The sequence below is a fragment of the Ursus arctos genome, unplaced genomic scaffold, assembly GCF_023065955.2.
Source record: "Ursus arctos isolate Adak ecotype North America unplaced genomic scaffold, UrsArc2.0 scaffold_10, whole genome shotgun sequence".
Lineage (NCBI taxonomy): Eukaryota > Metazoa > Chordata > Mammalia > Carnivora > Ursidae > Ursus > Ursus arctos.
The window spans coordinates 76,468,193-76,491,625 of record NW_026622764.1 but is presented as its reverse complement, the minus strand read 5'-3'; the positions used below and the strand labels follow the sequence as shown (position 1 = coordinate 76,491,625).

Below are 23,433 nucleotides of genomic sequence, written 5' to 3'. Positions count from 1 at the left end.
TGCAAATGACACTACAGATAAAGGACTGGTATCCAAGATCTACAAAGAACTTCTCAAACTCAATACACGAGAAACAAATAAACAAATCAAAAAATGGGCAGAAGATATGAACAGACACTTTTCCAATGAAGACATACAAATGGCTAACAGACACATGAAAAAATGTTCAAAATCATTAGCCATCAAGGAAATTCAAATCAAAACCGCACTGAGATACCACCTTACGCCAGTTAGAATGGCAAAAATAGACAAGGCAAGAAACAACAATTGTTGGAGAGGATGTGGAGAAAGGTGATCCCTCCTACATTGTTGGTGGGAATGCAAGTTGGTACAGCCACTCTGGAAAGCAGTGTGGGGGTCCCTTAAAAAGTTAAAAATTGAGCTACCCTATGATCCAGCCATTGCACTACTGGGTGTTTACCCCAAAGATACAGACGTAGTGAAGAGAAGGGCCATATGCACACCAATGTTCATAGCAGCAATGTCCACAATAGCTAAATCGTGGAAGGAGCCGAGATGCCCTTCAACAGATGACTGGATTAAGAAGTTGTGGTCCATATATACAACGGAATATTACTCAGCTATCAGAAAGAACGAGTTCTCAACATTTGCTACAACATGGATGGCACTGGAGGAGATAATGCTAAGTGAAATAAGGCAAGCAGAGAAAGACAACTATCATATGATTTCTCTCATCTATGGAACATAAAAACTAGGAAGATCGGTAGGAGAAGAAAGGGATAAAGAAAGGGGGGGTAATCAGAAGGGGGAATGAAACATGAGAGACTATGGACTATGAGAAACAGACTGAGGGCCTCAGAGGGGAGGGGGGTGGGGGAATGGGATAGACCGGTGATGGGTAGTAAGGAGGGCACGTATTGCATGGTGCACTGGGTGTTATACACAACTAATGAATCATCGAGCCTTACATCAGGAACCGGGGATGTACTGTATGGTGACTAGCATAATATAATAAAAAATCATTAAAAAAATAAGAAAAAGAGAATGAGACTCTTGACTAGCTTAGATCCTATATGCAAAGAGGAAGAATGCTCACACATTCTTGTGTGGGTAGGTGTCCAACAGTGTCTGCATATAGAGTTCATTTTCCTGGCATTTGATAGGGACAGGGTAATTACTTCTAGTGTGTTTATAACATTTATAACTTTAAAATTTCATATTCATATTTTAGGTTTAATTATCTGTAAGCAATACTTGAAGACATTTATTAGAGTGTTTTGGACTATAAAATAGAATTCTGTACTTTGTTGTAACCTATATAAAACAGCATTTATTATGCTCATTGCTCAGTTAGAATTTTGCAAGTTTTAAGTAAACTAATAAAATTTGTATCCCACCTGACTAAATTTGTAGTCAAATCTACCAAAAAATATGACTCTATAGACAAAGCTAGACTATTAAATTTATTCCTGTATTTTTTTAAAAGTCCGTTTGAAGAGAGTTAAGAGAACTGCTGTGTATTCTGAAATATTCCTAGTAAAATTTTATTTAGAAACTGATGTATATTCAGAGTATTGTGATATTTTGCTGGAAGAAAGTGGTAGCAAAATGACATTAATGCTATTTTTGAAATGGGACTGATTTGGGAGTACTATGTTTGCTACTAATGGAATCAGGATTTTTTAACTTCTTCACATTGCTGGAAGTATTCTCTAGAGTACCCATTGGTAGTAAGTAATAATAATTTTCACTCTTTTATGGGGGCTTCAGTTTTCTTCACCATAAAGTAAAGTTTTCATTTGTCATAGGCTCTGAAGAAAGGATCTACTTTCTTTTGGGGATGATAATGTAATAGCATGGGTTTTTGATTACTTATGTTTAAATCCTGGCTCTATAACTTAACTAGTTGTATGATCTTGGGCTTAATAATTAACTTTCTAAACCTCAGTTTCCCTATCAGTAAAATGAAAATAATGGTAGTATTTATGTCACATATTATTGGGAGGATTAAATGACATAGTTAGGGTAAAGCATTTGGCTCAGTGTTAAATTACACTTGTGCTAAGTAAATCTTTACTTTTATTAACCAAAAAGTGTTATATAATTATTAAAAACAGTAGTACACTTTCTCTTTAATGCCATTTATACATTTGTCTTATGTGTAACCTATTCTTATAAAAGCACAAAATGGACAATGTTACAGGTAAATTAAATTTTAGTATGTATTACTAGTTCTTGAATGAGTCAAAGTAAACCTGATTTTTCTTTAATAGTCCAGAAGAAAAGATTAGACAATTAGAGAAGAAAGTAAATGAATTGGTAGAAGAAAGCTGTATTGCCAACAGTTGTGGAGACTTAAAATTGGTAAGTTCATAAACTTATAGGATTCAGGATGGTGAAGTGTGTGTCATATGTATCTGCACAAATACAAAGCACATCTCCAGGTATTCCCCACTATCCAGAAGTAGAGCAAAACCTTTCATAAGCCGACGTGGCATCAGTTATCATGAATTTATATTGAAAATTTTTTGAGCGTTCCTAGACCCAAAACCTAACCTTTCTTAGGCTTTTCTGATATCTTGGGATACATCTTGCCAATGGATGCACAGAATAAATCAAAATAAAGCACAGATGCTCACAGACAGCTCAGAGCTCTGCTGACTTGATGCGGAGATGCTGAGTGTGGCGGTGCTACTCTCGATGCTGGGGGTGTGCCCTGCCTCTGGAAGGGTTTGCTACAAAACAAATGTTGCACACTATTTCACTTCTTGCCTTTTTTGGTGAAAGCAAAAATCCTCTTCACATTTCTTTCAGTTAGCAAAAACAGGTGCTAATGTAGGTCTTTCATTAAAGCAGAGTGGTGTTATATGAACTTTCAAAAAGTGAGGGATACCTGAATAGGAAAAAACATAGGGTTTTTTTTTTTTGCTGTTGACAGGCCTTAGAGTTTTCACTAAAGCAGTTTTTTGAAAACATAGGCATCTGCTTCATAAAAGCTCTCATGTCAAAATAGTTGACTGATTTTGTAATTTTTGACATCAGTCATTTCAGTAGGAAAACAAATTCGAGTGGAACAGTTGATTAAATTTTGCAGCCTGGTTGACTATTTGATTAGACTCATAGCCTGCTGAAAGGCATAGCTACCATAGTCCACATGCAGTACTAAGGGCTGCTTTCTTATTTAAGCCTCGCTACCCCAAAATATTCTTTCCTAAGTAAACTGCAAAATCATGGTTTGCTTTTTGGGAGTCCACCTCTGGTTTTTGTGCTTTTTTTTTTTTTTAAAGATTTTATCTATTTATGTGTCAGAGAGAGAAAGCACAAGCAGGGGAGCGGCAGGCAGAGGGAGAAGCAGGCTCCCCGCTGAACAAGGAGCCCGATGCAGGACTCCACCCCAGGACCCCAGGATCATGACCTGAGCCGAAAGCAGACGCTTAACCGCCTGAGCCACCCAGGCATCCCTCGTGCTTTTTTTAAAAAAAATTAAATATTTTCGGGATGCCTGGGTGGCTCAGTAGGTTAAGCGTCTGCCTTCAGCTCAGGTCATGATCTCAGGGTCCTGGGATTGAGCCCGGCATAGGGCTCTCCACTTAGTGGCAAGTCTGCTTCTCCCTCACACTCTCCCTCTGTGATCTCTCCCACTCTCTCTCTCAAATAAATAAATAAAATCTTTTAAAAATAAATATTTTCTCTTAATTTGCTTTGTTCTCATTACTTTGATTGTCATACTGTATAAATGTAATTTCTATGGCTTAGTTAACACATTAATGAATAGCATTAGAATTGTTCAGTATAAAAGCTACTTTTATTGCTCACAGAACAGGTGCTTTTTTATCTAGCTTTAAAAAAAAAACTCCCATGTTAAATTAATCTGTCTATGGTTATTCTCTTGGTGGAAATCAACAAAAGGTTCTTGGCATTCTGAGTGGGTTGTAAGAGCCAGACTAAGTAAGCATTTGTTGTACTATTGGATAGCAGTTATCCTTTGACTTTTCTGTGGAGCATCCCAGAAACCAAAGAAATCCATCTAAATTTCTATCAGATGAGTTGGAATTAAAATACCCAAAGACTCAGGATTGGATGGGAAAAAGAAGAAAATATGTAGGGTCAAATCTAAATGGTGGTGGAAGGTGTAGTGATAAAGAAACTCGACTTGGGGCTAATATATTCTCCATTTTATCACTCATACTTCCTCTTCTTTCTGGAGAGCAGTGGGGGAAACACATGACATTTATGATGGTGAGTTCCACTTGAAACAAATACTCGGGGTTCTTTTGTTTTCAAGGAGAGTTTATTGTAAGAGCACTGGAGGGCATCCTGGGAATCCAAGAAAGTATAAGGCATCCAACTAAGCTTCATGCAAATATCTCCCAAATGCATAAAATGCTCATAATGAATGCTTAAAGGAATTTACAAAGTATAAACTTGATTTCAGGCCTTAGAAAAGGCAAAAGATGCGGGAAGAAAAGAGAGAGTCTTGGTGAGACAACGAGAACAAGTTACAACTCCAGAAAATATCAATTTGGATTTAACTTACTCAGTAAGTGTAAAATACCTGTTGAGTAAAATTATTTTGGCTAGGATTTGTAGATTCCCAAAGTTTTTTTTTCTTTTTTCTTTTTTTCTGGTTTTTTTTTTTTTTCATTTTTAAAAAGACTATTTTTTTTCTTTTTCTTTTTTTTTTTAAATTCAATTGGCCATTGTAAATCTTATTGGACCTTAGGTGCTCAGAATTCAATTAAGAGAAATCTTTATGAAGTTCATGAGGTACGCTTTGTTCTGTGCAAAGATTTTTTTTTACTTAATTAGTTTTTAATAACTTAGGAAATACCTGCAAACCCACCACCCAATGACTATTTCTGGAAGATGGCTAACATTTACACTCTGTTTTTAGTGTGGTTACTTTAATGAGATCCTAATGTGGACTTTTGGTCTGTGATTTTCAAGAACTTCAACTAGGTAAATAATACAGTGTTCTGTGAGGGTAGTGAAAAAAACAAAAGCTAATTTCTTACAGAAATGTTTTTATTCTGAAAAGACACTTGATGTTTATACTGGTGTTTTAAAAGGGTGTATTTTTAGTGGGAAAAGTGTTCATCTGCCAAATAAATGGGAAAAAAAGGGCATTTGAAACTTTGAATAGGAATTTTTAGGTGTTCACTCTGGGTAGCTAATATCTTTAAATTCCATGGAATCTTTAGGGAATAATTTCTAATTATTTTTTTTTTTACCTGTAGGAAGATAAGTTTCTATAACGTAGTGACTTAAATTATAATTTTGCATATGGAGAAATACTTTTTACAGTTTTGCATATAAAGAAGTACACAAATGAAGCCTTAAGGTATTTCCACATAATGTTTAATTTTTATTTACAAAGAAAATTTGGCCCACTCTCTTACTTACTCCTTTTATTACTAGCAACATTAACAATACAAGTTTATTCTTTGTAGGTCTTTCTGAGATTAATGGATGGCAAATAACTACCTAAATTAGAAAGAATACCTAGAAAATTAAGGTACAATTTAGAGGCTTAGCTATACTTATCTTAATGTTCAGGTTCATTTTGAATGCAAGGTATTTCTGTGCATGCTTTACTTCCTAATTGGTTGGGTATCTTGGTTTAGGCATCTAGCTTTGTTATAGGATGTTAATCTCTGAAAAGATTATAGTCAAAAAAGGGCCAAAATGGTCATTACATGTGTTTTTGCAATGTTTATTCCTTAGGTTCTTTTCAACTTGGCTAGTCAATATTCAGCTAATGAAATGTATGCTGAAGCACTAAACACATACCAAGTTATAGTGAAAAATAAGATGTTTAGCAATGCAGGTGGGTATATATAGTCAATTTTCCCAGTAAGTGTACTTCTTTTTTTCCCCCTAAAGTTTATATATTTAAGTAATCTCCAATGTGGGGCCCAGGCTCACAATCCCAAGATCAAAACTTATCATGAGTCTCATGCTTTTCTGACCGAGCCAGCCAGGCACCCTTAGTATAGTTCTTTTGTAGTGTTAATTTACATTTCCCCACTTTATGTTTCCTTATAATAATCTATGCTTTAAACAAATTTATGTTTATATGGAAGTGTCCTGCTTAAAGATACTGTCTATATGAAAATCCACAGAATACAAATGAAGAAATACAGTTGGTGTGAGGTATATTACCTAACAGTAAACAAAAAATGTATTCTGTCGTTACAAGTAGAATGAGCCTTTGCAATCCCATCAAACATGCTTTCCCAAGGGGCGCCTGGGTGGCACAGTTGGTTAAGCAGCTGCCTTCGGCTCAGGTCATGATCCGGGTGTCCTGGGATTGAGCCTGGTTTAGGGCTCCCTGTTCAACGGGGAGTCTGCTTCTCTGTCTTACTCTGCCCCACCCCTCTCTCATGCTATCTTTTACTTATGTGCTCTCTCTCCTGAGTAAATAAAGTCTTTAAAAAAATGCTTTCCCTTATAAACTTATCCCCAAGAGACTATAGTTTATATGTATCATTTATATTGTGTAATTTTTTGCTAGTAGTATTAAAGTTTATTAGAATATCATTTTCTTTAATATATTAAAATGTGTGTAGCATTATTGAATCTAATTTTTAAATCCCATGTTTTTTTAGAATAACACAATTCCAGTTTTATAATATAAATCACTTGTTTTCTAGCCATATTTTCAGGACCCCATCTGTCTTAAGTTCCATTTCCTTACACAAGATCAGTGTGTAGATACATGAAAATAGTATAACTCATTTAAAGTGAGAATTTTAGGTAGTGTCTGAAGCATCCTACCTTGAGAAAAGTTTCAAAGAATATGAATTAAGGTCATCTAAAATACAGAAAAAGTGACGAAAATAGAATATTATATATTAATTATTTTTTTATTAGGGAGATTGAAAGTGAATATGGGAAATATTTATTTAAAGCAAAGAAATTATTCCAAAGCCATTAAATTCTACCGAATGGCACTAGATCAAATTCCAAGCGTCCATAAAGAAATGAGGTAAGTTTACATAATGATAACTTGATGAAATCTAAGTGTTGTTTTTCAGAAACAAGATAACTCTTCTGGCCTGTCATCAGTGGGTTGAATGTTTTGAGGCGTTTGTACATGTGAGGTGTTAGATTTATGTCGTATCTGTAGTATTTTGGGGTTTTCCCCCTGTTGACTACTTGCACACATTTATATAATGGCAAATTAAAGGTTAGAGACAAAATATGTAATCAATTGAAATAAAACAAAGCTATTTGGCCTGTATAAGGGATAACCTAGCAGGCCATTAGCAGCAAATAAAAGTCACTGCTAAGATAAAATCAAAACAGCAGTCCTTTAGAACTTAACAGACTTTAGAATGTCTTAATTCCTATAGGCTAGAAATTAAGACCATCTTATATCTTGCTGTAGATTAAGAATGAAATAATTAAGGAAGAGTTTGCATTTGAATCTTAGAAGAGGGGAGAGGAGGAAGAAGCTGGAATATTTTCTATTCATACAATATTTCAAGAGCAGAAACAGTAAATTACCTTATGGTCGGTAATGGCCTTGATATCATAGAAGATTTCCAGGATATTTACTGATTATACTTTTCCCTAGGCTTAGTACAATGCCTCTGTGAAAGTTAATTTGTTTGTGAATGCCACCTTTAGTGATCATTTGTTTTTGAATAATGTATCATTATCTTTGGGAAATATCTAGCTTGTAGGACACAATACCCTCAGGTACTTTTAACTCAGTTGAGGCCAAGATTTTGAGCATTGTAGAAAAAGATAATAATATTAGATAGTTTATGTCAAGTGCTTAATTACCAATAATGAAGAGGTGCTGTAGTAACTAAGTCGAGGGACTGGTTATTAAGAATAAGAATAGTCAAGAAAGGCTTTATGAAGGAAGTGTACTTGCGATAGGTCACTTATGTGACAAAGGGAGAAGGGGTAATATTCCAGACAAAGAGAAAATTGAGAAGAGTCAAGGAAATAACAGTATTCATGATCTGATCAGAGAATTATGAATAAACGAATTTAGTTGAAACAGGTATGTTGAGGAGTGGTTAGAAATAAGATGGGATCACATCTATGATACTGGCCATAATCAAATGACTGAAAATAAGTATTGAAGAACATGTAGAGAAATTGGAAACCTCATACATTGGGCATATAAAATGGTACAGCCAGTTTGGTAAATAATTTGGCAGTTTTTTAAAAAGTTAAACGCATTTACCAGTGGACCAGCAATTCCACTCCCAGGTATATACCCAAGAGAAATGAAAACATGCTGTCACAAAGGATTATGTGTGAATGTTCATAGCATTATTCATAATAGCCCCAAAGTGGAAACAATCAAATGTCTGTCGCGTAGGAAATGAATAAATAAAATATGGTATATTCATACTGTGGAATACTATTTGGAAATATAAAAGGAATGGAGTACTGATATATGCTGTAGTATGGAGGAGCCTTCAAAAGATTATGCTACTTGAAAGAAAGCAGATATGAAATATATATGACTGCATTTACATGCAATGTCTAGAAAAAGCAAATCCAGAGAGACAGAAAGTAGGTTAATGATTGCCTAGGGCAGAAGATGAGAATAGGGAGTGACTGTCAATGGGCACAGGTTTTCTTTTTAGGGTAATGGAGATGGCTTAAAATAGAAATGTGGTTATAGTTTCACAGCTGTATAGATATGGCAGTGCTCACTGAATTGTATATTTAAAACAAGTGAATTTTATGATATTTAAGTTAAACCTCAATAAAGCTTTAACAAAACAAAATAAAAAGTGGGAAGAAAAGAAGGAAACTCTGTGGAATGTCTTGACTACTATACTAAAGAATTGAGACTTTTAAAGCTATCCATGTTTGTTTGTCTTTAGGATTAAAATCATGCAGAACATTGGTGTTACATTTATAAAAACTGGTCAGTATTCAGATGCCATTAATTCATTTGAGCACATCATGAGTATGGCACCAAATCTGAAGGCAGGTTTCAACCTAATTCTTAGTTACTTTGCTGTTGGAGATCGAGACAAAATGAAGAAGGCATTTCAAAAATTGATTGCTGTTCCATTAGAAATTGATGAAGATGATAAATATATTTCACCAAGTGTGAGTATGAAGAAGACTGCTGTGTATCCAGCTACTAGTTATCCATGCTTTTCTGTTTCTAGAAATGAAAAAGTTGGGGGCGCCTGGGTGGCTCAGTCTTTAAGCATCTGCCTTCGGCTCAGGGTATGATCCCGGTGTTGTGGGATCAAGCCCCACATCAGGCTCCTCCGCTGAAAGCCTGCTTCTTCCTCTCCCACTCCCCCTGCTTGTGTTCCCTCTCTCGCTGGCTGTCTCTCTCTCTGTCAAATAAATAAATAAAAATCTTAAAAAAAAAAATGAAAAAGTTGGGATGGATGACTTTTTATGTTTCTCCTAGCCCTATATTAATGTTTTAATTAAATTTAATTAATGTGCTTTTATCAGTTTCATTTGTTTAAATTATGTTGAGAATGGGACTCTGTTGAAATAGGGCTAGAGATTATAGTTAAAAGACTAACTTTACAATTTTAGTGAAAAAAGAGAAAATCTTACAAAATAGAAGATTATATGCCATTCTTTAAGAATAATATCTTGACCAAGGAACCCCTAAAACATTTTTTCCCCACTGGTTTTTTTTCAGTCATTTTTGGACAGAGGAAACTAAAACTGTGTATACTAAATAGATCAAAAATGAAAAGAATTCCTATCCTTATGCATAGAGTGGAGCAAAATGCAAAAGTCATATTTTCAGAGACCTGAGGATGAAATATTATACAATGTCAAGTGAAAAATCAAGTGAAAAAAAAAAGATACACACACACCCATACATGAACATAAACTGAAAGGAAATACACCAAAATAGAAATAGTTTCCAGGCAGTGAGATAATTTTTCTTAATACTTTTAAAATATTTTTCGGGTGTTTACATATAAAGTATTGGTATACTGTTATATTATTTCATATTAAGCCAAACCATATGAAATTGCCTATATTTATAGATCAAAATGGTATAATAGGGGCGCCTGGGTGGTTCAGTCGTTAAGCGTCTGCCTTTGGCTCAGGGTGTGATCCCGGCGTTCTGGGATCAAGGCCCGCATCAGACTCCTCTGCTGGGAGCCTGCTTCTTCCTCTCCCACTCCCCCTGCTTGTGTTCCCTCTCACTGGCTGTCTCTCTCTCTGTCAAATAAATAATAAAATCTTTTTTAAAAAATGGTATAATAATGCCAATTTCATAAATTGAACTTAATACATTTACTTAATAGATTATAAGGGTATTACAGCATAGTGGTTGGCTCCATCACTCAGTACTTACTCTTCTTATGCTTTAGTTCCTTTATACATAATATGACTCTAATTATAAAACCTACCTTATAGGGTTGTGAGGATTAAATGAGGTAATGCATGTGAAATGCTTAAAACAATACCTGGAACATAGTAAGTGTTATGTAAATATTAATTACTATATATTATTTTCATATTGAGAAAAATATATTATGAAAAAATCTATATTTTTAATAGAGAGTAGAGATATTATTAAGGAATTTGATGATCATTAAAGCATTTATATTTGAGTTTAGAGTTTATAATATCACACAGCTCTGGGTACTTAGTCCTATTCTATCCAGTCTGACATTTTATCGGTTGCTCAGAATCTCTTTGTTCAAGGAGAATGTCATTGGTAATTAGAAATGAGAAGAAAAGTTCTACTTTATGTAAGGGAAAATAGTTTAGAAAGATTAATTTATTCTCCATTTTATGTAACTACTTAGTGGTGAGGTTGATTAGAAATCCAAGTTCTTGGTATTTACTTCTTAATTTATCATTTTTTCTTCAATTTTATTTTCCCAGGATGATCCACACACTAACTTAGTGATTGAAGCTATAAAAAATGATCATCTAAGGCAAATGGAACGTGAAAGGTAACATTTTGTGCCTTAGTAACATAGGTTTAATTTTTGTAAGAGAGTTGAACGTATGTTCTGATTACTTCTCTCAAAACTTGTTATGTTCAGTATATTTCTCCAATAAGGCTATTATTTCACCATTTCTATACATTACTAGATTCTCTTTTTGCCTTGAAGATAATCACCATCCTCAGGCTGACCCCAATTATTCTTACTTAATAACTCTTGCTCTTTTCTTGTAATTTGCTTTCCCTCTGCATTTGGTGCACTATTAAAACTGCTTATATTACTTTTATTTAAAAAATTATATTTTTATGTATTTTTGCCCAGCTTCCCAATTAAATTTCATCTCCCAAAGACAAAATTGTACTTATTTCTTCCTTCCTCCAATATGGTACCTAGTCTCTGCCAAGTATTGTCTGAAAGTTCTAATATTTACTGTATATGTATTAGGAGTATATCACATGGTAGAGGGCCCTTAATTATTTTAATTGTGGTAAAATACACGTAACATAAAATTTGCCATCTTCATTATGGTGCATAAGACTTAATGGTTTGGTAATGTTATGTGCATTCACATTGTTTTATAATCAGTCTTCAGAAGCCATGTGTATGAGTGTGTAAAAGTGTTGGGTCATATGCTAATTCTATTTCTTTATTCATTTTTAATTCCAGTGTCATTAAGATTATATTAATTACAGGTGTGCAATCCTGTACATTAGTCATGATAAGTTTATTCTTAATCCTCTTCACCTGTTTAACCCCAGAACTCTATATCTTCTCAAACTGCAATTCTACCCATTGAAAAACTCTCTAGGCCCTGCCCCCAATACCTGGCAACCACCATTCCACTTTCTGTCGCTATGAAATGACTTTATTTACCTTGGGTAAATGGAATTACAGTATTTGTGACTGGCTTATTACATTTATCATAATGTCCTCAAGGTTCATCCTTGTTGTGGCATGTGACAGGATTTCCTTCCTTTTTAAGGCTGAATAATATTCCATTATATGAATAGAAGGCCCTTAATTTTTAGAAATTAGTTTAATATTAAAAATACTTCTGGGAAGATGGAGTAGACATAGTTTTCCCTGTTCTTCCCACTAAGTACAAATAAAAACCCTGGAAGTTATATATAAAACAAATATAAGAAGAAACGTGGAGAGAAAAGGGCAGATCAGCAAGGGACCTCAGGACCTGAGGAACAACATGGCAGTGAGCTCCCCTCGTGTTTCCCAAACTTGGAGCTGAAGAATCTGGCAATCAGAAAATGACAATGGTTGTACTAAAAAAAAAAAAAAAAAAACCCTTTCTCTAGCCAAAGGACAAAGAAGGGAGTAGGCTAGCAAGACTGAAAACTTTGAGACAAATACCACACACACACACACACACACACACACACACACACACACTATGGCCCCACTCCCATGCATGCCAGCAAAAGTCAAGTGGGAGCCTAGCTTTCCACCCTGATAAGCTATAAAGAGACACCCATACCCCAAAAGTCCAAGTAGGGAATCAGGACTTTAATCTGACAGGCCCTTGATGAGTCCCACCATTCTGTGGTATCAACAGACAGCACATGCGGAGCCTGGAATTCCACTCCACGTGGCAGTAATGAGGCACTCCCCCTCTCTCCTAGTGTCAGAGAAAACAATGGAGAGTCAGAACTTTTTCATCATCATTCAGTGGTAACAAGGCCACCCCACTGTGATGTCAGTAGGGACCATGGCAGAAGCAGGAACTCCTGCCCCATCCAGCAGAAATAAGGACTTCTTCCCACCTTGGTTATTGTCAAAGGAGGTCGTGTGGGGAAGCTAAACATCTATTATTTGATGATAATGAGGTGCTATCTCTTCTTCGCCTGCTGGAGCAGTGTCAAAAAAGCCAGCTGAATAGAAGATTTAAATAAAAATTTGGAGTATTATAATACAGAAATGTCCCAAGTTTTGATCAAGAATACTCATCATACCAAGAACCAGGATGATTTCAAACCAAATGAAAAATCCAGTCAATAGACGCCAACACTGACATGACAGAGATGTCAGAATTATCTGACAAATTTTAAAGCAACCATGATAAAAAATGCTTCAACAAGTGATTATGAACATTAGTGGATGGGCTCAACAGAAGAATAAAGGGGATATGGAAAGATTCAGTGAACTGGAATGTGGAAAATGGAAATTACCCAATCTGAACAACAGAGAGAAAATAGAGTAAAAATAGAAATGAACAAAGCCTAAGTGACGTCTGGGACAATAACAAAAAATCTATAATTTGTGTCATCAGTGTCTAAGGAGAAAGAGATTGGACTAAAGAAATAATGGCTGGTAACTCCCCAAATTTGGCAAGAGAAATAAATATACAATACAAGAAACTAAATAAATACCAAAGTGAATAAACCCAAGGAAATCCATGTGAAGATACATCATGATTAAACTTCTGAAAATTATAGACAAAGTCTTGAAAGGAGGCAGTGAAAAACAACCTTAAGGGAAAGCAATTTTTTCAGAATGATAGTGGAAAAGTCTTAATAACCTAAGCTGCCAGATTAATAAACTAGAAAAAGAAAAGCAAAATCAGCCAAAGGAAGAAATAATAAAGAACAGAAATCATTGACATTGAAAAGAAAGAAACATCAGTGAAACATAGAGCTTATTTTTTAAATAGATGAATAAAATGAATAAACTTACAGCAAAACTGACAAAGAAGAAAGAAGACACAGATCGCCAATATCAGGAACAAAACAGGAGCTATCACTACAGACTTGGCAGACATCAGAGGGATAATAAGGGAACACTACAAACAACCTTACACCACAAAGTTGATAACTTCGACAAAATGGACCTCTTTCTTGAAAAACACAAATGACCACAACTCACCCAGTGTGAAATAGATCATTTGAGTAGCACTGTAAATATTAAAGATATTTAACTTGTAATTTTAAACCTCCCAAAAAAGAAATCTCCAGGCCCATATGGTTTTACTAGAGAATTCTAGCAGATCTTTAAAAAAGAATTAACATCAATTCTCCACAACTTCTTCCAGAAAATAGTTCATTTTACAAGGCTGGTATTCCCCTGATACCAAAACAAAACAAGGACAGTACAAAAAAAGGGGGAGTGGGGATAATAGATCAATATCTTATAAATACAGATGCAAAAATCCTACAGAAAATACTAGTAAACCAAAACTACAAACAAAATATAAAAGGAATTGTGTGCCATGACTAAGTGGGATTTATCCTAGGAATGCAAAATTGGTTTCGTGTAAAATCCAATGAGTAATAATAGAGGATATCAATAGAATGCAGGACAAAACCACATCATCATCTCAGTATAAAACAGAGAAAATTTTTTTGACAAAATCCAATATGCTTTCATGGTAAACAAAAAAACCTCAACGGGCTATGAATAGAAAGGAACTTCCTCAATCTGATAAAGGACATATATGAAAAACCCAATTTGACATACTTAGTGGCAAAGGACTGAATGCTTTCCCCTTAGAACAGGAACAATATGAGGATATTCTCTGTCACTAATTCAACATTGCACTTGTGGTCCTACCCATGGAAATTAGGCAAGAAAAGGAAGAGACATCCAGATTGGAAAGGAAGAAGCAAAATTATCTCTTTACAGATCATATAGTCTTGTACGTGAACTATCCTACATAAAATTTTAGAATCCACTAAAAAGCAATCACAACTAATAAGTTCAGCAAGCTTGCAGAGTAAGAGATCGATATATTAAGAATCAATACTATAGACATATACTATACACAACCAACGTACTATCCAAAATGAAATTCATAATTACATTTACAAAAGCATAAAAATAATTAGGAATAAGTTTAACAAATGAAATGTAAAGCTTATACTCTGAAAGGTATAAAACATTCCTAAAGGATATGCTAAGTAAATGGGAAGACATCACATTTTTATGGATAGGCACTTAATGTTAAGATGACAGTGCTTCCCAAATTATTTTATAGACACAATGTAATCCATATCAAAATCCCAGTAGTGGTTTTTTAGAAAGTGACAAGTTGATCCTAAAATTCATACAGAAATCCAAGGGATTCAAAATAGCCAAAACAATGTTGAAAAAGAAGAGCAAAATTGGAGGACTCACACTACAAAACTACACTAAATGTGGTAGTACTTTACGCTAGTAACATAAGGATAGATATAGAAATCATTGGAATGGGATTGAGGGTCCAGAAATAAACTTTTGCATTTATAATTTATAATTAATGAAAGTGCCAGGATAATTTGATGGAGAAAAAATAGTCTTTTCAACAAATGGTTCTGGGACAATTGGGTATCCTCATGCAAAAGAATGAAGTTGGGCCTCTCTCACACCACACACAAAAATTGCTTCAAAATGGATCATGACCTAACTGTAAGAGCTTAGAACTATAGATTCTTAGGGGGGAAAAAAAGGGGGGGATCTTGTATTAGGCACTGACTTCTTAGATATGACACCAAAAGCCCACCAAAAGCAAAAAAAATTGTGATGTGGACTTCAACACAATTAAAAACTTTCATTCTTCAAGAGACACTATCAAGAAAGTGAAAAGACAATCCACTGAATGGGAGAAAATATTTGCAAACCATGTATCCAAAATGGGACTTATTTCTCCAATATATAAAGAACTCTTCCAATTCAGTAATAAAAAACCCGGTTAATAAAATGCGAATTAAAAGCATACAAAGGATCTGAATAGACATTTCTTCAAAATAGGTAAGTGCCCAATAAGCACATGAAAAGATGCTTAAGTTAAATTCTTGGAAAATGCAACTCAGAACCGCAATGAAATACCACTTCATACCCCTTTGTATGACTGTAATCAAGAAGGCAGATAATAACAAATGTTGGTGAGGATGTGGAGAAATTGAAATCTTGTATGCTGGTGGCAGGAATGTAAAATGGTATAGCCACTTTGGAAACCAGTTTGAAAGTTCCTCCAAAGGTTCCTCAACACAGGTTCCTCATACTTAACCCAGCAGTTTCTTTCCTAGGTTTATATCCCAGAGAAATTAGAGCATATGTCCACACAATAGTTTATACACAAATGTTCATAACAGCAGCATTCATAATATCCAAAAAGTGGAAATAACCCAGATACCCACAGCTGATGAATGGATAAATAATATGTGGTCTGTCCATATAATGGAATATTATTTAGCCATAAAAAGAAATGACAGCTATATGCTATGGAACATACAAACCCTGAAAGCATTATGATGATAAGTGAAAGAAGTCAGTTACAAAAGACTACATATTCTGTGATTCCATTTATAGGAAAGGTACAGATTAGCCACATCTATGGAGACAAATAGTAATTCAGTTTTACTGTTTGCTGCACACTATTCTTCAATGGTCATTTTTACCCTTTCCTTTCATGTCCACAGACAGTGCAGGTTATGTAACTTGAGCTGCAGAGCCTTGTGTTTGTTTCTGCAGTTTCTTTCTTCTTCCATTTGTCAACCTGCATTGAAAAGAAAGAGATGAGCTGTTGATCCAGAAGGCAGTTATGGCTTGCTAATCCCATTTCCTAGCCATGGTTGTCACCCTGACTTATGGACAGATTTCTAGTGTAGCTGTCCACCATTTAGTAGACGTTCATGGTATGTTAGCTTTGATAGGTAATGTTTATATTTAAAAAAAATCCAAACTCTTTATGCCAAGTTTCTGAATGAAACTTTTTTGTTTGTTTGGTATAGGAAAGCCATGGCAGAAAAATACATCATGACAGCTGCAAAACTCATTGCTCCTGTAATTGAAACATCTTTTGCTGTAGGTTATGATTGGTAAGAGAGAAATTCAGTATAACTTGATGGACATGTTGTTTTCATAATTTATACTTTTATTTGGTTTAACCTTTTATTAGAAAGGTAATTATGAATATTGATTTCTATTTATCGGGCATATAATATTATATGGTAAAAATCAATATAGGACATTCTAAAAGTTCTGTATTTTTCTTATTGCTTATGTCATTTCTTAAATACTAAGGCAAGTGTGCTACCATTCGATATAAGGATACATAATTCCACTGTATAAATCCAACCTGTATCCTTTTTCATTTTACTGTATCTTTTCTCATTTTTTCCTTTTCTACCTTAAGTTTGTCAGTAGTACTAAAACTTTCTATCCTGTGGAATAGCTTTTACACGTAAAGGGGCTATTTTCTCCTGATGTAATGTACTTTCTAAATAGAAGTGAAGAGTTTTATTAGAGTTGGAAACTCTTAGATCTTTTGTTGAATGAGTAGTGAATTTGTTTCTTACTTCCACCCAGTACAGGAATCCCCTTTGTGGCATCCCATATAGGTGGCCATTTAATTTCTGCTTGGTGTCTTCTGGTTCAACTCATTTGTTTTATTTCTAAACATCTTTAAGGGTTAGAAAAATCTTCTTTGTATTGAATCCAAAATTGCCCCTCATGGAACTTTTTTCTGTGGTCTTTCAAGCAAACAGACTGAGTCTATGACCTATTCAATATGATACCTTACAGAATTTCAAAAAATCCAGGGTACATGTACGTACATGTACATAGCAAAGTCAAGTACAGAAGAGTTACTATCTTCACTTGCTTGCTTGCTTTCTCCCTTCCTTCCTTCCTTGTTTTTTATTGAGATATAATTTACATTATATCAGTTTCAGGTAAACAACATAATGATTCAATATTTGTATATATTGCAAAATGATCACAATAAGTCTAGTTAACATTTGTCACCATACACAGTTAAAATTTTTTTCTTGGGGCACCTGGGTGGCTCAGTCGTTAAGCGTCTGCCTTCGGCTCAGGGCGTGATCCCAGAGTCCTGGGATCGAGCCCCACATCAGGCTCCTCTGCTGGGAGCCTGCTTCTTCCTCTCCCACTTGCCTGCCTGTGTTCCCTCTCTTGCTGGCTGTCTCTCTGTCAAATAAATAAATAAAATCTTTCAAAAAAAATTTTTTTTCTTTTAAGAAAACTTTTAAGATCTAAGCAACTTTCAAACGTGCAATGCTGTATTATTAATCATGATCAGTATGCTGTACATTACATCCCATTTTTTATTTATTTTATAACAAGTTTGTGCCTTTTGATCCCCTTCATCCATTTTACCCCTCCCTGCCCCTGCTCTTGGCAACAAAGTCTGTTCTCTGTAGCTATGAGCTTGGGTTTTATTTTGTTTTCTTGTTTTCTAGGTACCTTTCATGTTTCTTCTTTCTAGACATAACTTCTGTTTTCTTAACCATATTCTTACTATCTTTCTGATGCTTACCCATTCTGTTTATTCCTTGGAGTCCATTCTATTCCTTGGAATACATTGTCTCCCTGGTTTAATTTGTACTGGAGGCTTCACAGTGGATCCATGATGTTTTGTTTTTATTGGTATTTCCAGTTGCCTGGCTCTCTTTTTTTGCATTCTTTGCTTCTGTTGCAGACTCAGGTTTTTCTTGGAGTTCTCCCTTACAAAATCTCTCTCTCTGCTTCAGTTTTTATATATATGATGGTTACCGTCTTGGCCTGGTGTTAAATGTCATCTTGGGGATTACTGTCATTTCTCTCCTGGTTTGTTTAACACTTTATGTTTTCCTTGATTTCATCCTTAATTAACCCATTTAAGATCTGTCTGTGCATGTCTGTAAACATGTAATTCTGTTCTCCTTCCTGATTGGTCATTTATTTTATGAGGTAAAAAATTTAAAATTCTAAGTTGTATTTCTTTTAACTTTCTTTTAGAAGTTTAAAAGCATTTCTTCATTGTTAGCTAGCGTTGTTGCAGATTAGAAGTCTAATACTAGTCTCATCTTTGTTATTTGTAGGTGACCTGTGTTTTCTTTCTGATGATTTTTAGAATTTCCTCTGTAGCTGTGTTATTCTGAATTTCATAATGGTATGTTTAAGTTTGTCTTTTTTCCTGTCTTCCTCCTAAGCACTCAATAGACCCCTCAATTTGTACTCGATTGTTTTCTTTCAATTTGGGGAAATAGTGGTATATTATTTCCTTGATAATTTACTTCCTCCTTCTCTACTTATAAATTTCTATTAATTGGGTTTGGGACTTTCTTGTCATTTATCTTTCTCTGTTTTCCATCTCTGGCTTTGCTTTGCTTTCTGGGAAACTTTTTGACTTTCTCATCCAATCCTTCCATTTAATTATTTTGTTCATGCATTTTTATTTTATATTTACAAGAGCACTTTTATTGTCTCTGGTTGTCTGGATAAGGGGAGTCTGTGGGCTTTGCTGCACACACAGTTGGGGTGCTCAGTGGTTCCGTAAGAGCCCTGGAGGCAGGCACCCTGATTCAGCTGCCTTCTCAGCTCACCCCTTACTTGCCATCCCTGAAACCCAGCCTCACTGGATTCAGTGAGTGCAGGAAGCTCTCTCCTCTGTTGCTGCTTTCTTAGTGTCACTTCCTTTTCTCTGCTTTATAAGCCAGCACTTTCTCATTCTTCCAGAAGTTGTATTTGCTCATGGAGATAGGAATGGGAGATAAATGCATATGTCTGCTGCTGTTTTGAATCAGAAGTTTTGCCAGTTAGTACCAATAGTGATGGAAGGACTTTCTTCAGAGTTTTTTTCTTTTTTCAGATAAACAGTTCAGTTTCTTTCCTCATTTCAGATATAGTGTGTTTTTCTAGAATGACTGGTTTTCTACCTGACTAGCTGCCTGCCTTGTTTATAAGTGGGTCCCTTAAAATGTGCCCCTTTAGGTATACACAGTACTTCACTTGTGTTTTGACCAGTGTTATACTACAACAGAATCACCGTATCCCTTTTTGTGGGCACCAAACTGTGGTTGCAACCAAAGATTTCCTTGATCTGGGGGGCAATCACCTCACAATAAATGAACTGTTTATCTTTAATTATGCTGAACAGTATATGTTATTTGTTTTACCATTACTAAATCTAACCTGAATTCTCTTAATGTTTACTAGGCATACATATTAATTTTTAATGTTTTTACCTTTTCAAAAATATTATTATAATTGTGTCTTTGCAACCTAGCAGTTGAGTGAAATTCTGAACATTTATCAAATACCAACCAGTTTGACTGACATTTTCCACTAAATTAATGCTTTGACTTATCAAAAGGCGTTGCTTTTGTCATATGAGACTGAAGATCAAGCCAGCCTAGATGGTTCTACTCATGTATCATTTCACTTTTACCTAGGTATATGTTTTTACTTGAATATGTTTCTCTTGTTAAATGATAGCCTTGTATTAGAAAAATGATAGGTTCGGGGCACCTGGGTGGCACAGTCGTTAAGCATCTGCCTTCGGCTTAGGGCGTGATCCCCGCGTTCTGGGATCGAGCCCCACATCAGGCTCCTCCACTAAGAGCCTGCTTCTTCCTCTCCCACTCCCCTGGCTTGTGTTCCCTCTCTCACTGCCTGTCTCTCTCTGTCAAATAAATAAAATCTTTTAAAAAAATGATAGATTCACTTAAGAAATGTTCACAAGCAGCTACCATGAAATATAAAAGTGAATGTATTCATGTTTTTGTTAAAGACAGATTTCAAGAGATTTTTGGTTTGAATACTGATATAATGAAAGAAGAAATCTGAGAAGACCCATTCTTTAACTGAGGTTCCAGATTTACCCTCACATATTGTTTTATCCAAGCTCAGCATTTTTCCCCTGTATTTTTTCCAGGTTTATTGAGACATTATTGACATATAATATATGCAGATTTAAGGTGTACAGAGTGGTTCATGCATTTTTCAAAACAGTTACCACAGTAACATTAGTTAACACCTTCACCCTCACATAATTACCTTTTTAAAATTCTGCTTGTAAGATTTAAGATTTACTTGTTTAACAACTTGGAAGTATATAATACAGAATTGTTAATTATAGTTAGCATTTTGTATTACATCCCAAAACTTATTTATCTTATTCCTGAAAATTTGTGCCCTTTAACCAACATCTCCCTGTCTCCCCTGCCTCCCACCCCTGGTATCACCATTCTACTCTCTCTTTTTATTTTAGGTTCTACATATGAGGGAGAATATTCAGTGTTTGTCTTTCTGTGTCTGACTTATTTCACATAGCATAAGGCCCTTGAAGGACTTCAAAAGGCAGGATTTCACATAGCATAAGGCCCTTGAAGGACTTCAAAAGGCAGGATTTCCTTTGTTTTTGTTTCTTTTAAATTTTTTATTATGTTATGTTAGTCACCATACAGTACAACATTAGTTTTTGATGCAGTGTTCCATGATTCATTGTTTGCATATAACACCCAGTGCTCCATGCAATATGTGCTCTCCTTAATACCCATCACCGGCCTGGCCCAATCCCCCACCCTCCTCCCCTCTAAAACCCTCAGTTTATTTCCCAGAGTCCATAGTCTCTTGAGATTCATTCCCCTTTCTGTTTACCCCCCCTTCATTCTTCCCTTCCTTCTCCTACTGATCTCCCTGCTATTCCTTATGTTCCATAAATGAGTGAAACCATATGATAATTGTCTTTCTCTGCTTGACTTATTTCACTTAGCATAATCTCCTCCATTCCCATCCATTTTGCTGCAAATGTTGGGTAATCGTTCTTTCTGATGACTGAATAATATTCCATTGTATATATGGACCCAGTGCAATTGCTGGGTCATAGGGTAACTCTATTTTTAACTTTTCAAGGGACCACCACACTGTTTTCCAAAGTGGCTGTACCAACTTACATTCCCACCAACAGTGTGGGAGGGATCCCCTTTCTCCGCATCCTCTCCAACATTTGTTGTTTCCTGCCTTGTCAATTTTTGCCATTCTAACTGGTGTGAGGTGGTATCTCAGTGTGGTTTTGATTTGAATTTCCCTGATGGCTAATGATTTTGAACATTTTTTCATGTGTCTGTTAGCCATTTGTATGTCTTCATTGGAAAAGTGTCTGTTCATATCTTCTGCCCTTTTTTTGATTTGATTATGTATTTCCTGTGTATTGAGTTTGAGAAGGTCTTTGTAGATCTTGGATGCTACTCTTTTATCTGTAGTGTCATTTGCAAATATCTTCTCCCATTCCGTGGGCTGCCTCTTAGTATTTTTGACTGTTTCCTTGGCTGTGCAGAAGCTCTTAATCTTGATGAAGTCCCACAAGTTCATTTTTTCTTTTGTTTCTCTTGCCTTCAGAGATGTGTCATGAAAAAAGTTGCTTTGGCCGATGTCGTAGAGGTTGCTGCCTATGTTCTCCTCTAGGATTTTGATCGATTCCTGTCTCACATCGAGGTCTTTCATCCATTTGGAGTTTATCTTTGTGTATGGTGTGATAGAGTGGTCAAGTTGCATTCTTTTGCATATAGCTGTCCAATGTTCCCAGCACCATTTATTGAAGAGACTGTCTTTTTTCCACTGGTGGTTTTTTCCTGCTTTGCCAATGATTAGTTGCCCAAAGAGCCGAGGGTCCATTTCTGGGTTCTCTATTCTGTCCCATTGGTCTATGTGTCTGTTTTTGTGCCAGTACCATGCTGTCTTTGTGATCACAGCTTTGTAGTATAGCTTGAAATCCGGTAATGTGATGCCCCCAGCTTTGTTTTTCCTTTTCAACAGTTCCTTGGCGATTCGGGGCCTTTTCTGGTTCCACACAAATTTAAGGGCTGTTTGTTCTAGCTCTTTGAAAAATGTCATTGGTATTTTGATCGGGATGGCATTGAAAGTGTATATTGCTCTGTGTATCATAGACATTTTAACTATGTTTATCCTTCCGATCCATGAGCATGGAATATTTTTCCATCTTTTGTGTGTCTTCAATGTCTTTCAAGAGTGATTTGTAGTTTCTACAATATAGATCCTTTACATCTCTGGTTAAGTTAATTCCGAGATAACGTATGATTTTTGGTGCTATTGTAAATGGTATGGATTCCCTAATTTCTCTTTCTTCAGTCTCATTTTTCGTGTATAGAAATGCATCTGATTTCTGAGCATTGATTTTGTATCCCGCCACATTACTGAATTGCTCTATAACTTCTAATAGTTTAGGAGTGGATTCTTTTGGGTTTTCCATATAGAGTATCATGTCATCTGCAAAGAGAGACATTTTGACTTCTTCTTTGCCGATTTGGATACCTTTGATCCCTTTTTGTTGTCTGATTGCTGTTGCAAGGACTTCTAGTACTATGTTGAATAATAGTGGCGAGAGTGGACATCCTTGTCGTGTTCCTGATCTTAAGGGAAAGGCTTCCAGCTTTTCCCCATTGAGAATGATATTCACTGTAGGCTTTTCATAGATGGTTTTTATGAGATTGAGGAATGTACCCTCTATCCCTACACTCTGAAGGGTTTTAATCAGGAAAGGATGCTGTATTTTGTCAAATGCTTTTTCTGCATCAATTGAGAGGATCATATGGTTCTTGACTCTTTTCTTGTTGATATGATGTATCACGCTGATTGATTTGCAAATATTGATCCACCCTTGCATCCCAGGGATGAATCCCACTTGGTCATGATGGATAATCCTGGGTCCTGTTAGCTAGGATCTTGTTGAGAATTTTGGCATCCATATTCATCAGGGATATCGGTCTGTAATTCTCCTTTTTGATGGGGTCTTTGCCTGGTTTGGGGACTCATAGAATGAGTT

General features: G+C 35.5%; 1 protein-coding gene across 6 annotated transcripts in view; it reads left to right on the top strand.

Annotated features, from left to right (window-relative positions):
• The window catches only part of IFT88 (intraflagellar transport 88), a 146,842-nt gene that overhangs the window by 41,799 nt on the left and 81,610 nt on the right, over nt 1-23,433 (top strand). For 4 of the 6 annotated variants that reach the window (XM_057309773.1, XM_026492957.4, XM_026492956.4 and 1 more), the window contains 7 exons: nt 2,235-2,325; nt 4,397-4,501; nt 5,686-5,788; nt 6,835-6,949; nt 8,817-9,048; nt 10,816-10,886; nt 16,598-16,684. In XM_057309773.1, the coding sequence (XP_057165756.1) occupies nt 2,235-2,325; nt 4,397-4,501; nt 5,686-5,788; nt 6,835-6,949; nt 8,817-9,048; nt 10,816-10,886; nt 16,598-16,684 (804 nt within the window). Of the gene's footprint in view, nt 1-2,234; nt 2,326-4,396; nt 4,502-5,283; nt 5,303-5,685; nt 5,789-6,834; nt 6,950-8,816; nt 9,049-10,815; nt 10,887-16,597; nt 16,685-23,433 lie in introns of those variants that run through there. The other 2 variants (XM_026492961.4, XM_057309775.1) reach the window with 2 other exon arrangements.